This window comes from Macrobrachium nipponense, chromosome 27 (assembly GCF_015104395.2).
Source record: "Macrobrachium nipponense isolate FS-2020 chromosome 27, ASM1510439v2, whole genome shotgun sequence".
NCBI classification, from domain to species: domain Eukaryota; kingdom Metazoa; phylum Arthropoda; class Malacostraca; order Decapoda; family Palaemonidae; genus Macrobrachium; species Macrobrachium nipponense.
The window spans coordinates 42,055,598-42,072,345 of NC_087216.1; the positions used below are offsets into that span (position 1 = coordinate 42,055,598).

Below are 16,748 nucleotides of genomic sequence, written 5' to 3' on the forward strand. Positions count from 1 at the left end.
GCAATCATGTTGCCAGTTGCACATAGTTTACGACGCCTCTGTTCAATGTCTGCCGTATCTTTTAGGTCGTCGGTAATAATGTAACCCCAAATACGGAAATTCGCGCACAAATTCCAGCCGATGGTTTCCGAGGAAAATTTGTGGTTCTGCAATATGCTTAAGCGATCTCGGGAGCAGCGACATGCACTGGGTCTTGGTTTCGTTGTAGATTATATCAGATTCCTCTGCATATTGGCGGCAAGTGTCGATGAGTCGTTGGAGGCCATGCACTGATGGGAAAATCAGAACCATATCGTCGGCTTAACAGAGGTTGTTTATAGTTGTTTCATTGACAGTGCATCGATTGGAGTGAGTTTAGTTTGACATTCAAGGCATCTGTGTACGTATTAAACAGGTATGGAGAGAGAATGCCCCCTTGCCGAAGCCCGTTTAGGGAGCCGAAGGTGTACGATAATACGTTGCCCCATTTGACACAGAATTGCTGTGTGGAGAACCAGCAATGTAAAATGCCAATTAGATATAGGGGTGTGCCCCTTTTATGCAGCTTCAGGAATAGCTTCAGGTAGTTTACTCTGTCAAATGCTTTTCTCACATCTACGAAACACAGGAAAACCGGAGATGCTGATGATAGGTAGTAGTTCAGCAATTCTTTCAGTATGTAGATGCAGGTGTCGGTTGAGTGGTTTGCTTTAAACCCGAACTGATTGTCAGTGGTGTGTAGAAAGGGGAGAAGTCTTACAAGAAGAACCGACTCAAGTATCTTCGATGCGATCGTTGTGATTGCAATTGGCCGGTAGTTGCCAGGGTCAGCTGCATCCTTTAGCTTGTTTTTGATTAATGGTATCAAGTGAACTAAGAGTAGCGAGTCTGGAAGAAACTGGTGAATTATGCACGCATTGAATAAGGCAGCTAGCAAAATGTAAATTATCGGATTGCAGAATTTGATAGCTTCTGCGGGAAGACCATCACAGCCGAGCGATTTATTATTAGGTATGCTGTTTATGGCATCGCTGATGTTACCTGGCGTAATACGGTCTTCAAAATGAAATTGAATGTTGTCATTAAGGAGGTTATCTACCTCGCTTCGGGAATCCTGATCATTTATGCAATTCAGGATATTGTTGAAGTGATCACCCCACATCCTTGCGATAGCCTCGTCTCCGACTGCTTCCCCTACTCTCTGTGATAGCTTTTTAGTTTTGGGATTTAAGGACTGGATATCTTTCCAAAGACGAGGGTAATCACCAGATTCTACGTTTCTAGACATTGCATCAGCTCTTCGTTGTTTTTCATTTAACCTGCAGTGCTTAAGAGCAAGTTTGAATTGCGCTCTCGCCTGCCTCATTAGTAATGCAGTGTGTCCTTCCCTCGGGCTGCCATTTTGCCTCCACAGTAAAAACATTTCTCGTGAGTATGTATACAGATCCTTATGTATATCTTTCCATGATGAGCTGTGTGTGAAGGTTCTGTTGACATATATAGTAAGCCCAACCTTGTAGCAGCCTTAATAATGAAGAACAGCACCACTCCGGGGGGACCGAAGGAGATGTGCACGAATGTAGTTTACAAATTTACTTGTCCAGAGGAGGTGTGTAAACCTCACAGCCAAAACTACATCGGGCACACTACAACGACCCTTCGAGACGTCTGCTGGCTCATAGAAATCAAGGGGCCATCCATCACATTACATAGATGTTCACGACAGGAAGCCATCTCTACAAGAGCTCATAGAAGCACCCAGGTCATACACAGAGAAGACAACTACGGTCGCCTCTTAAATAACGGAAAGCAGTGAGCTTCGCTATCAGAAGCCGACCTTGAACGTCCAACAAGAATCCGACCATATACTCCCCTCCAGCAGGGAAAGGAATACCAAAGCCACACGGGACCAGACAGCGGGCCCCAATCCACCGAGAACATCGCGCCCCTTCCCCGTTGGAAGGCATGAGAAGACCCAACGTCAGCGAAAGTCAAGTAACATCCTTACTCAGGTCGCTGAGACCCCGCCCAACACGATCAGCAAACCGTTAACCAACGTAGACCATTTTGGACATACACACACACACACACTCAAATTTAAATCATACACATTTATGTATAAACAGAAATTATCTCTTGTACCTTTATGCATGCTATAAAATACTATACATATATTTGTACTTCCCCGTATTTAGATTTCTATATTCATTTTCACCTGTATGTAATTTTGTAATTTGTTTTTATCTAAAAACTAACATGTAACATATTAAATTTTAAAACATACATTTAAGGAAACTCTAGCACATGGCATTGTATTTTGAATATTTTTCTGGCTCAGCTCGTGTCGCTGCGCGAAATATCCTTTAATCTATTATTTCTAGGTAAATGTACTAACACATACCAGAGAATAAATAAATAAAGAAAAGGTCAGTACAACTGACTCGCTCACCCTCCAAGAGGGTGTCGGTATGAACACTATGGCGAGTGAGACCACTACCACGAGCCGCTTGCCAATAGAAATCTCCCACTACAAAAATCCCCACAAGAGGGGAGCCGACCCACAGAGTGGGCAGCAACTACTACTACTCCATCCCATGCTGCCGACTGCTGCGCCTCTGGTGGCCATCCTTTTCAGTTAGCGCACACTGTATACACGTGCCCTTTTTGCTCTGTGTTTTGTGCCCTTATTTTTGGATTTACTCATCATGGAGCGTGCAGCCATCGCAGCAGCTAAGTTAAGTACTCAATGTTTATTGCTATTTGGTTTTTTCCGTCCTTGAGTCAGTATTTGCCGTTTTTTAGGTATAAAATACGAGCTCTAGGTCGGAAGCATGGCAGCATGTTCTGCCTCGTGGCGGGGTTCGTTCTTGGTCTTCCATACCCAGAACCTTCCCTTACTTAGTACGCTCTATTTTAGTCATCCTATTTGTTTGTTTTAGGGTACAGTCTACGCGGTTTATGTCATGCATGCATGTCTTTTTACCTTACGTAGGCTTCTTCTATCCAGACCCTAGCCACAGCTCTTAGTATCGGCCCGGCTAGCTTTGAGTGGTAGACTTTCTTTCGGGTTAGTCCGTACCAAACTCCTGATTTTTTCTCCTACTATTTTTGTTTTCTTTCTTTCAATGTTTTTATTTATTTTATATTATGTTTATGTTAGTGTAGGCGTCTGGCTTCACCTAGCCTAGGTTATGGCCCATAGGGCCCATGTGCTACCGCTCTTCAGTTCGGTTTGCTTCCCTATAGCTTCTCTCTGATCAGCCGGTTGTGTATTCTAGGCCTTATTGTTTCACATTGTTTTGTTGTTACCGCCCCGTGGTCACTACGTGATCACGGAGCAGCCAGACGCTGTCCAGTCATCTTCCCTCCTCCCGCTCTTCCATAGAGTCGGGGGGAGGGTTGGTCTGCCCACGCTCGCTCCGCATACCCGAGCCTGCCTCCCTCTCCCCCCAGGCGGAGGGAGTAGAGGGACGGGACAGACCCAGACTGGACTCGACCTCTCCAGCTTCTCGGTCCGGCCGGCCATGGCTAAGGGGGGGGGACTGGCCCTTCCCCCCTCCGTCGCTTCTCCGTCGCTCCGTTGCTAGCGCGAGTCTGTGTGCCCTCTCGCCCTTTCCCACCTTACTGGGGCTCCTTTTCTACCGGAGCTCCGGCATCCAAGTGGAAAGATGCTAGTTCACCCCGCAGGGTGGACTGAGGCATACAGTTGGTCTCTACTAACCTCTCCGTCGCGCTGAGGTCGCGACACGCTCCGCCACGCACTGGACTTAGTCCGGTACGTTCGATTTTTATAGGTTTAAGAATTAGTTTTGTTAAACTAAGTAAGTTTATCTTAAGCTACCTTAAACCATCCCCTCCCTTGTCTGCCTCACCGGATCTCTCCGGGGTTATAGCCTATTCAGGCGGTAGGGAGGGGTTATGCCCAAATTTTTTCCGAACTCCGGCATGCAGCGGAGTTCTTTTGTCCTTTAGCCTGTAAGTGATAGCCTTTAAGATGCTCATGTGTCTTTTCACTTACAGACCACCAACTGTGAGCATCCGGGATGCACCGCCACGCTTCAAGACCCCTGTGGACATGAAGTTTGCCGGTCCCATGCTCCATGCGCGACTCCGCACGGGGACCTCCAAGTCTGGTATCACGAGACATGCACCATCTGTTATGATCTGGTGAGCCAGCTCTTAGACAAGGGGTAAGTATTTCCAACTCCGTTAGCCAGCCTACCCTACTTCGTTATAGTTCTTAAGTTTTAAAAATTCTAATCTTTCTTAAACTTAAGATAAATTTACAGGGGATTTCGCATCCCCTATAATTTTAAGTAAGCTTTTAATTAGTTTTAGTTTTAAGTTTAATCTTAAAAAACTAATAAATACCCTCTCTTCCAGGCTCCGGCTGTGAGGGACACCGCACTGGCAACCCTGCGGGCCTGGGTCGGCGGTTTTGGGAAGAACGCCGCCAAGGGTATGCCCTACATTCTCGAGAAGAGGTTGGCGGTCCTGATCTTCCCCGGCGGCAAGTCAACGGGCTACGTCGACCCAGCAGAGGCGGCCCCGACTATTGCGTTCATCCAACAACAGCTCGCTGCCTCGTTGACTGATCCAGGCCAGGACATCTCCTCGGAAGTCGCGACGTTAGATCTAAACATTGAACCGATGGCAGGTGTAGACGACCTGTTGGTCGAGGTGAGTACGTTGGACGCCCAAGGGCTACCCTTGGGTTGCCACTGGATCTTCTACCCCTGCAAACTCTCCATCCTTCCAAGGCTTTACAGGTACCGAACTTTATACTTCTCCTGATGCTTCCGTTAGACCTAAGGTCAAAGGACAAGCAGTTAAAACCTTGACTAAGACGTCGTCGTCGTCTAAAAAGACGGCGTCGGCGTCATCATCATCTCGTAAGTCTCCGGTCTAAACCCTGGAGCAGAGAGGTCTAAAGCTTCCGGGTCTGGCTCCAAATCCTCTAGGAGTAGATCCTCCAGGGAGAGATCACACACCCCAGCGGAGTCAACCGTTCCACTGCCTTTGGTTCCTGTTCAGAGCCACCCGTCCACCTCCGCAGCAGCTCCGGCTTTGGATCCCAACGCTGGCCTGTTGCAACAAGTGGGCGATCTGGTGGGGTCTCTAAAAACCAGTATGGAACAGATGTTCTCCCGGTTGTCTGATAGGATCAACTCCCAGGACAACATTATCGCCGGACTGAGCCAAGCTCCGCTAGCTACTCCCCCATCCTTCAGCACAGGGGGAGCGCAATTGCCTCCGTATGACTCTCTACCTCCGTTCAGTATGAACAATCCTTGGAGAGGTAGCGTCATACGCCCCCTTCCAGGACGTGGGCTTATTTCCTATCCCGGAATGTGGAACTCGAAGGATTGAAGACTTCGAGTTCTACCCGGAAGACCTTCAGCCTCCGTTCATCGGCTACGCCAGGCTCACCGCCTCTGCCATGACACGAGACGATAAGGTACCTAAAGAAACAGTCCTCTATTCACGAGACCAGGCTCAAAGAGAATGGCTCAGGTGTTTAGAGGACATGGACTGTTCGAACACGAAAATACAGCCGTTTAAGAGTCCTTTCACAATCTTTACAATGGAAGAGGGTACCCCGCTCCCTTTCTTGACAAAGATTGCTACGGTTACATTCCAGCAGCCCAGAAGGGGATTCGTTGCCTCAGCTGAAAGAAGCGGACCCTACGTCTCCTTTACTTCCCTCAGCCGGTGAGTTGTGGGAAGATGCCCAAACACTCTGAGGGCAAACTCAAACCAGACTGTGCTATGGAGCAGTTTGGTGAGAAGCTGCCTAGACTTCCAGATAGCCTCATTCAGGCAGAATTTGATGCCAAGTCTAGGTTGGCCAGGTCTATCAATACCATGGCCATGACCGAGGTGGCTACCATTTCCTATGGTTCTGAGCCACTTTTTAAGCTGATCACCAAGTCACTGACTCAAACGGTGCAGTCTGACATGTTCGAGTTTGCCACGGCTAGAACAAACTGTCGGAAACATGTCCTTCAAGAAGCAACTATTCGGCATGAACCGAATAAGTTGCTTGCATCGAACATCTGGGGAGCAGACCTCTTCCCAGATGCGATTGGTAAAGGTGGAGGTCCAGGCAGAGGCTACAAGGCTTAACCAAAGCCTTAAAGATCGTTGGGGGTCTTACGGCCAGAGACGCCAAGATCAAGTTGTCAGAGTAAGGCTCAGAAGAAACCCAGACGTTTCCAGCCTTACCAAAAGAAACAGCAACACTTTACCCAGCCTGTTCCGGCTGTTCACGTTGGTGCAGGCAGCCCAAACCTTCTACCTCCAAGGCTCAATCGCAGCCTATCTATGTCATTTCCCCCCAGCCTCAACCCTCCACCTCTTACGCTCTCTCCCCAGCCTTCAATCAAGTCTTCGAGGGCCAGCTTCCCAGAAGTATGACCGCTCGGGTAGGGAGGCAGAGGTAAGCGATCCTTTAGTCAGAGAGGATCGGGAGGGTCCTTTAATAGAGGAAAACATTTCACGAGGAGGGATGGCCGCGGAGGCTACCAACACCAATGAGGACTTTCAGGTAGGAGGGAGGCTGTTTCACTTCCGCCACCGGTGGAATTTCAGCAAATGGGAGGGGCACAAAGCATTGTGTCAAAAGGCCTGGGTTGGAGTTGGGTAGCGAACCCGCCCCCATCCAGACCTTTCCGCCAACTTCCATCCAAAGAATTGACGGAGTATGCGGAGGGACCTCCTTCAGAAAGGAGCAATAGCGAGAGTCAACAGATTAAAGTTTCAAGGGCGCTTGTTCAGCGTTCCAAAGAAAGGCTCACAAAAAAGAAGGGTAATCTTAGACTTGTCCCGCTTAAAACTTAGCCATTCGCTGCGACAAGTTCAAGATGCTCACGATCTCGCAGGTGCGGACCTTACTTCCCCGTGGGGCCGTCACCACCTCTATCGATCTTACAGACGCTTACTATCATATCCCTATTGCAAGGCACTTCCGTTCGTATCTGGGCTTCAAGATAGGAGATCAGGCATTCTCCTTCAAGGTAGTTCCTTCCGGGCTCAACGTAGCACCCAGGGTGTTCACGAAGTTGGCGGAAGTGGGGTAGTTCAACAACTAAGATCGCAAGGGGTTATGGTAGGTAGCGTATCTCGACGATTTTTTTTTTTTTTTTGGTTAATCTGGGCTCCAACAGTCGAGGAATGCCACAAAGCAACACTGAAAGTAATTCAGTTCCTGGAATATCTAGGCTTCAAGATAAACAGGACCAAGTCAAGACTCACTCCAGAGTCAAACTTTCAGTGGCTGGGCATTCAATGGAATCTATCCTCCCATACTCTGTCGATTCCATCAGCCAAGAGGAAAGAAATAGCGAAGTCAGTAAAGCAATTTCTGAGTCACAAACTTGCGTCAAGAAGAACCCAGGAAAGGATTCTGGGTTCACTCCAGTTTGCATCAGTGACAAACATCTTGATGAAAGCCAAACTGAAAGACCTAACCAGAATCTGGCGCTCACGAGCAAATGTCAGGTCCAGGGACAAATTATCCTCAGTCCCTCAGATTCTACGGAATCGTCTACGCCCTTGCGGGCAAAAGTCAAGAACTTATCGATATCAGTGCCCCTTCAGTTTCCTCCTCCGGGGATTACCATCCACCACAGACGCTTCGTTAAGCGGTTGGGGAGGATATTCTCAGTTCAAGAAGGTTCAGGGAACTTGGTCACCTCAGTTCCGTCAGTTCCACATAAACGTACTGGAAGCAATGGCAGTGTTCTTGACTCTAAAAAGGTTACGTCCGCCAAAGTACTCCCACATAAAGCTAGTCTTAGACAGCGCAGTGGTAGTCCATTGTATAAACAGGGGAGGCTCCAAAGCACGTCATCTAAATCATGTCATGGTAGCCGTCTTCTCCCTGGCGGACAAGTTCAGTTGGCACCTCTCCTCCACCCATATAGCTGGAGTGAGAAACGTCATAGCAGATGCTCTATCCCGATTCAGTACTCTGGAGTCGGAATGGTCACTGGACAGCAGTTCGTTCCAGTGGATTCTTCAGAGAGTTCCAGGCTACAAGTGGATCTCTTCGCATCCCAAGCGAACCACAAACTCCCATGTTATGTGGCCCCCAACCTGGACCCTCTGGCCTATGCCACGGATGCCCTGGCCCTAGACTGGAACAACTGGGAGAAGATTTATGTCTTCCCTCCAGTGAATCTTCTCATGAAGGTAACTTGAACCAAACTCAGGACATTCAAGGGTCCAAGTGGCTCTAGTAGCCCCAGGACAGGCCGAAGAGCAATTGGTACCCTCTAATTCTGGAACTGGGGTCTTCGCCCTCTTCGAATTCCCAGTCCCAGGCTCTCCCAGTCAGTGCAAACGAAGACTGTGTTCGCTTCCTCAGGAATTCTCAAAACCCTAACTTTATGGATTTCATGAAGTTGCAGCGAAAAGAGATGCGAATATTGACCCTCAAAATATTCTCTTCTTGGAATCTGATAAAAGAGATTCAACTTTGAGACAGTATGATGCTGCTGTCAAAAAGTTAGCAACCTTCCTGAGAGAATCAGATATTAGAATCATGACAATCAATTCAGCTATATCCTTTTTCAGGGTCTTTATTTGAAAAAGGCTTAGCAGCTAGCACCATTACGACAAACAAGTCAGCCTTGAAAAAGATTTTTCAATTTGGTTTCAACATAGACTTGGACAGACTCCTACTTCTCGTCTATTCCCAAGGCTTGTGCTAGACTTAGACCTTCTGTAAGGCCTACGTCAGTATCATGGTTCTTAAATGATGTTCTAAAGCTGGCTTCAGAAACTGATAATGACACATGTTCATTTATAATGCTCTTAAGAAAAACTCTATTTTTATTAAGCTTGGCCTCAGGAGCTAGAATTTCAGAACTGTCGGCATTATCCAGAGATCCGGATCATATTCAATTTCTTCCCACAGGGGAAGTGCTACTTTCTCCGGAACGTAGTTTTTATAGCAAAGAATGAAGATCCTTTGATGAGATGGGAACCATGGAAGGTTGTACCCCTTCCACAAGATATCTCTTTGCCCAGTATCGACCTTACGAGCCTTTCTGTCCAGGACCTCCTCATCCTCATCGGGTCCTCTCTTTAAGAAAGAAGAAAAAGGTGTACTTTTATCTATTAAAGGGCATCAAGGCAGCAGATCCTGTACTTTATTAAGCAAGCCAACCCTGACTCTTTCCCAAAAGCACATGATGTCAGGGCAGTAGCCACCTCAATTAACTATTTCCAACATATGAATTTCGATGAGTTGAAAAAAATATACTGGATGGAAATCGCCGACAGTATTTAAACGTCATTACTTAAAGTCCTTGGAAGCTCTGAAATTTCAGCAGTTGCGGCGGGTTAACATAGTTTCCCCCGACTCTGCTTAATCTTTAGTAGAAGATCCAGTCCTCCTTTCTACCTGTCTCACCCAACAGTTCGTCTATACCTGTCATGTTCATCTACGTTTACCTTGGGTCTTAGCTGCTCTTATGGTGATATGATGGGTGTCCCTTATTTTTTTGCTAGGGTCACTCACAATCGATTGTATATATTGATCTCTTTGATGTGATCCCCTTATTTTTATGCCAGGGGATACATCTTATTTACAATGGTTACGGGTTTTGTATATTAAAGTCATATACATTCCCTTCATATATTATTATTATTGAAGTTTGTTCTGTTCAAGTTATTGTTATAATTGCTTTTGAGTTCTTTGTACATATCTATACACGATACTGATTTTAACATATATTCCATGTAAGCCCTGTATATATGTAAAATTTAAGTTAATTTTAAGGAAAATATTATTAGAATTAAAGTTAATTTAAGTAATATTTCTAATTTTGTATCATTGGTATATGTATATTTTTTAGCAATTATATTCCTTCATTTTATGTTATCTTTTATTTGAGACCCCTTTTTGTTTAGTTGAATTTTCTTTACAATCTTGTGCTATTTCTCTGGTACGATTTCGCGCAGCGACACGAGCTGAGCCCAGAAAAAGGGATTTTGACGTAAGGAAAAATCTATTTCTGGGCGATTGGCTCGTGTCGCCAGCGAAATCCCGCCCTACCCATCCCATCGCTCAAGATTGTGCTTGCTAACTTCAGGATGGCCACCAGAGGCGCAGCAGTCGGCAGCATGGGATGGAGTAGTAGTAGTTGCTGCCCACTCTGTGGGTCGGCTCCCCTCTTGTGGGGATTTGTAGTGGGAGATTTCTATTGGCAAGCGGCTCGTGGTAGTGGTCTCACTCGCCATAGTGTTCATACCGACACCCTCTTGGAGGGTGAGCGAGTCAGTTGTACTGACCTTTTCTTTATTTATTTATTTCTCTAGGTAGTGTTAGTACATTTACCCTAGAAATAATAGATTAAAGGATATTTCGCTGGCGACACGAGCCAATCGCCAGAAAGAGATTTTCCTTACGTCAAAATCCCTTATTTAACCACTGTTTAAACTTTCACTCTTATTGTCACAGTACATATGTCCTTATGTTCTTTGTAACTAAAACAACGCCCTTAAGCTGTTAATCCCTAGACTAACCAGTACCCATACCTCAAGGTCATACCTCCCACACGATGAGATAAATAGGCCGAAAGGTCAGATTGTAAGTCAGTAGTCACTTGATAATGCCATAAGGCGAAACAGCTGTCGTGACAAAATTCAATAAATGGAAGAAGGAAGTCTGCGTATTTTTCACCAGAAATTGACGAATGAGAATCGGAACAAACTTCGTCGGTATGAAGATACCTGCAAGAAACTTATTGATGCCACAAAGCAATTGCTTTTAACTAACGTATATATATATATATATATATATATATATATATATATATATATATATATATATATATATATATATATATATATATATATATATATATATATATATATGTTACGGCCATTTTGCAAAATTGGTCATTTTACAAAATTGCCGGCCATTATGCAAAAAGGACCACCAAATTCGTGGTCATTTTGCAAAATGACCTAAATTTTCAACATTTTACAAAACGACCAAGATTTTGGTCAGTTTACAAAATAAACAGTATTATTGTTGGTCCGTTACAAAATCTCCATACAGCAAGCAGCCAGATGGAAAAAAAGCTTGTCATTCACTTCTGCAAATCATCTCTTATAATATTGGTTCATTTAGTGGTTCATTTACTCGTTTGCCACTACGGGTAATTGTACTGTATAATTGTCGATCATTCACTAATTATCCCCCCCCTCCCCAGCTCTCTCTCCACAATAGTAATGGGAGCTGACTGGTGACACTGTTGTCAGTAAGGCACTGCTGAAAGCCAAGAGAAGACGTCTAACGTTAGTACATTGTGTGCATTCAACTAGTTACTTGCTAAAACTTTATACGTTTGTTTTGATGGATTGAAAGTTGTATTTTCCTGAAAATGAATAGTTATGTTCACTACGTTTTATCATTCCCTCGTTTTTTTTTCATCTTGCTGCTTGCTGTATGGACGATTTTGTAAACTGACCAAAATCTTGGTCGTTTTGCAAACTGCTGAGAAATTTAGGTCATTTTGCAAAATGACACGAATTTGGTCCTTTTGCATAATGGCCGGCAATTTTGTAAAATGACCAACTTTTGCAAATGGCCGTAACATATATATATATATATATATATATATATAATATATATATATATATATATATATATATATATCCATCCATCCATCCATCCATCCATCACATCACATCACATCACACATCACACACATACATCACATCACATCACATCACATCACACATCACATCACATCATCACATCACACACATACATCACATCACATCACATCATCACATACATCACCATCACATCCACAATCACATCAAATCACATCACATCACATCCACATCATCACATCACTGGAAGCTTCTCCTTAAGCACTTTGTGGGCCTTGAAGGCTCAAGGAGTCTCGGAATGATACACCAGTAGGGGCTTCATCTTGTAATCCCCAATGGCGTTGGAACAAAGTGCGAGTGTAAGCCTGTCTTTCATAGGCATATGCCCGGGTAGCTTCTTCTCTTCCTCCATGATGTACGTCCGACGAGGCATTTTTTTTCCAAAAAAGGCCAGTCTCATCACAGTTGAAGACTTGCTGAGAACTGTAGCCTTCCTTGGTCATCATCTTGTCAAACGTCTTTTTAAAGGCTTCGGCCCCTTTCGTGTCCGAGCTGGCAGCCTCCATATGCCTCACCACTGAATGGATGCCAGTCCGTTTACAAAATATCTCGAACCACCCATGCGAAGCCTTGAACTCTGGGGTTGGCGTTGATGTCCCTTCCCCTCCGTCGTCTTCCGCCTGGGCAATCAAATCGCCGAAAATAGCGCTGGCCTTGTGGGAGATTGCCGTCTCCGTTATTGTATCGCCAGCGATTTCTTTGTCTTTTATCCAGACAAGAAGCAGCCGTTCCATCTCGTCGTGCGCGTGGGTCCTCTTGCTGACACAAAATAGTGATGGCCCTTGAAGGTGTAGCTGCTTTGATGACATCCTTCTGCTTAAGGGGGCCGGCCGGGATAATGCCCTTTTTTCAAGGACAGGACTTTGATATTCATACCACTTAATAAGGTGACTTGGGACATCTCCAAACCGCATGATTTTCGCCTCTGACCTTCGGTTTTGTGACGCCAGGGCGATTTATCCCGAAAATAACCATTTTTCAAATTCTATCTCCTCCCTTGATATTTAACATTAAGACCTGGGATTACTACCATATATAGACCTGATGTAGACCTCCAATCGAATGGAGAGTTTTTTTTCTAAAAGTCATTTTTTTGCTAGATATGAATTTTTCAATATGGTAAAAAAATAAACCCTATAAATCAGGAGAAAAAATTTTATAAAAAAAATACGAAACAAAAATTGGAAAAAAGGGCTCTATTTAGTTGTTTCTATAATGTCTTTCTGAGTTATATACCAAATTCCAATGTTATAGCTTTAAACTAAGTGAGAAGATAGATTTTGAAGGTCAATAAGTATAGTTTTGAGATACGGGCGTTCAAAGTTTTCCTTCGTATTTCTATAAAGACAATGTTAATAAAAATAATGATTATTATGAAGTTGATAGTTATTTCTTTTTTTGTGGTATTAATAAACCAAAACTATTTTATTTATCATAATTTAATCATAAATGATGATCCCTTTGCCCAATGCTTAAAATGCTTAAAAATGCCTATTTTGATAGGTAAACCTCAAGAAAAACCACTAAAAATATTTATACTTGGTTTTTTAATAGTTTTATCACAAAAATTGCATTGTATAATGAAATTGATAAAAAAACAGGAATTTGTGGATATTTCTCATAGAAAAATACTATAATAGGTATATTTTCCATGAATAATTGGTATATATGTTTCAGAGAGAAATCTGCGAATATGTGAGTCCACGAATCTGGAGTGTGCAAATATGGGGGTTTCGCTGTAGTCCATTTCATGACTTCAAGGTAGTCCTAGAGCTGTTGGACCACCAGATAATTCACTCAGAAATTTTCAGAATCCAAAGTTCCTGGCATTGTCAACAGCCAGATGATAGTTAATCTTTTTCTTCTGTAGTGCATGTGAAGATTGGCCTGGGCATACATTAGGCTACCATGAGAAATATATAGAAGTGGTATGAAAAAAATTGTACATGTATGTATCATGGTAGTAGCTCCTGACAAAATTTTTTATGATGATGTTATCCATTTTTTTATGAAGAAAATATCACAGAAAATGCTGTCGTCTAGTGCATACATAAATGTAAAAATGTAATCTGGTTGTGCAAGAAAATAGTTAAGAAGCGTAATGTGGACTATTACTCCTCTCACCAATAGAAATTATCTTAACACATTATTATCATGGATAGTCTTTTGAGAATAAGAGACAGATGTTGTGTGTTGGATGCTATAACTATCAACTTGGTTGGAAAAAGTTACAATTGAACCCTTTCATTGCCAAGGAATGATTCCCTGTGCCCCTGATAATGCCTGCATAGGTTAGATATGGGTACTTATATTGTACAAGACAGTGGAGAAAACTCATTTCATACTTATTTCTGTAAATGGAAAATCTGATGTTATTAATGATGATGATGATGATATTGGTTCCTAACCACTATACTTCAAGATGAAAATGTGTATATTTCTAATGTATTATTTGCATTCTGAATGGACAGGTGTTACCAGTATGGTGGTGCTGTATGGTCAGGTGGTCCTTGGACCCCCTGGTAGTGGGAAAACAACTTATTGCAAAGCTATGGGTGCTGTACTTAAAGAACTTGGACGAAAAGTGGCTATCATTAATTTAGGTAAGTTGGTCTTGCTAGTGCTGATGAGGTACTGCATTGTCATTTGTTCTGACGTGTATATGAACCTACGCTTTCATATATATGGAGTATTCATACTTGGTGCTCTTCAGCTGTTATTGAATTGTCTCTGAAAAACAAAATTCTAACACTATACCTTGTTCATGTGTGACCTGAATTGACCTACCCTTATCCATCGTCTTTGCAGCCATTGTAGTGATCCCATGTTTTGGAGTCATCTCAAATATAAATTTTTTTGTATATTTGATTTTTGTGATTGTGGGTATGTACACCCTATGCGTAGCTATCATTGGGCAGGTTTGCTGCACTTGGTTTACACCTTCACTTCTATAGAATATGTGTATCATTGCTTTTGTGATTTTAGTGTGCTGATTTTTCCCTTGGTGCAGGGCAAAAAAATAGCATGCTGTAACGTGATTCATGTTTCTTCGGTGTATTCCATCCTTGCCTGTGTAATATCATAGTGAGTAGTGGTTTTTCTCTTAGAAATAATGCCCAGGGTTGAAAACCATGAAATTTTGTTCCCATATGTATATTAATCCCCTGCATACCTAGCATCAGTGTGCAATCTCTCTCTCTGTCTTGCGCCCTGTAGTTAGGCCATGTCTCCGACAGAAGTTGACCCCTCCCCTCTCAGTTTGTCTCTCATGCAGGGCTCGTAAATGTTCCTGCGAGGTGCCATGTGAGGAGTGTGTGGCATGGCTGTTGCCTCAGTAGGGAAAGTATGAAAAAATACTTCAGAAGATAACCATCCCCATCTCCACGGAATCTTCTCCATTTCTCTCTCTTTCCCCATTGTCGTATCTCAAGCAAACTCCTCTGTTCCCAGTGACATCTATAAAGGATCTTTTTCCTCCTGCTAAGTCTGCAGGTAAGAAGAAACCAGTACAGTTATTGCTGGCTCTTTTGCAGTTCCTCAGTGGAGAGGTATGTACTGGCACAGTGGAGTTGGGGTAGGCAAGTAGCGGGATCGGAAAAAAGATGCAAACTGAATCGCCCTATAGCCCTTCCCAACCGATCAAGTACCAGAAGGTGGAAGAGCGGAGCTGCTGGCTTGGTAGCTGGACGAGACAGAGTTACCCCACATTGGAGTCAAACCTCTCCTCTAGCGGTGGAACCTTCTTGAATGGGGACCGACTTCCAGCAGATGTAGGTCATTTCCACAAAGGAGCCACTCAAGAAGGAGTGTGTCCTGCCTCTCCAGCAGGTCTGAATTCGAGAAAACATGGAGATGTCGCCTCCCTTGTTCGGGAGACAGGTCTTGGGAACGACCCTACTCATAGGATGGCTGTAGCAGAGCTGGTTCCCATGCTTCTCCCGATTGTATTAGACACTGATCATCAGGATGGGATAACGTGGGTAGCACCAGATACTCCGCAGCCTCCCTCCAATGGTGTTATTGGACAACCTCCCAGTGGAATGGGACAGAGATTGGGACTTTCTGGGACCCAGTAACCCAGGAAAAGGAGCAGGCTTGGAAGAAGGGGGAGACTCCTGCCTCCTGGAATTTCCAGGTGAGGAGAAGGCCTTTGCAGATTTTGTCCTTTAGGCCCATAGGAAGTTGGACCTATCTGAGCCTGATGATACAACACCTTAGAAAATATCCCTGCTTCTTGTACCTGCAGTATATGTCAGACAGTCTAACAGAGGCCAGACAGATGGTACACCTTCCTGGGTTGCCACTGGTGATGGGTATTATGAATAGTTGGGGAGTAAGATTCCTTAACCACTTCTAGATCTCGTAAGTTGCTTCTCCCATTGTTCCCTGCCAGGCCAACTATTACATACCAGGGAAGACCTGTCCCCTTCTGAGGAATATGTCATCAGTCTGCCGGCTTGTGTGCAAAATCTCTCAGGATTGGTATGCAGTTCACCAGTGAGAAGATAATGAATCAAGAGGTGAGATTAGGAAGGGCGTTAAGGTCCATCTCCTGGCTAGATAGCTGTCAGGGGCATGGATAACAGATATGAAAGAGGTCGTGCCACCTGAAAAATGGCACACCATGATGGAATAAAGGACCCTTTAAGCAAGGCTTTATCTTAGTTGGCCAAGCATGTGGCCCATGCTTGGGTGAACATCATCCTGAAGAAGAGGGATGCAATTTGAACAGTGGCACACAACAGATCTCAGTCAGTAGTTGCCTGAGTCTGGGAAATATCCCTCTCATGGATGTGTCTACCTACACCCTGCCGAAGGTATTGAGCCAAGCAGTGATGGAGAAGAGAGAATGCAAAGGACTTCCTGTCCTGGGTCTTGCTCAGGTTGGTCCCAGGAGGGTGGTCTGCTGGGCTTGTGGAACAAAGTAGGCTCCTGTTCTCTGCAAGAACATTGTTTTGCCCCTGATTTCTGCAACAGGGAAGGAGACTTGATGGACTCGTTAGACGTGGCCGGATGCCTATCTCCACATCCCAATACACCCCTCCTCCCGGAAGTTCCTGCAGTTTGTCTCCCAGGTC

General features: G+C 44.2%; 1 protein-coding gene across 4 annotated transcripts in view; it reads left to right on the forward strand.

Annotated features, from left to right (window-relative positions):
- Positions 1 to 16,748, forward strand: part of LOC135201054 (GPN-loop GTPase 2-like) — a 307,395-nt gene that overhangs the window by 100,412 nt on the left and 190,235 nt on the right. For all 4 annotated transcript variants that reach the window (XM_064229907.1, XM_064229909.1, XM_064229908.1 and 1 more), the window contains one exon: positions 14,142 to 14,273. In XM_064229907.1, coding sequence (XP_064085977.1) covers positions 14,153 to 14,273 — 121 coding nt within the window. In that variant the 5' untranslated portion in view covers positions 14,142 to 14,152. The remainder of the gene's footprint in view (positions 1 to 14,141; positions 14,274 to 16,748) is intronic.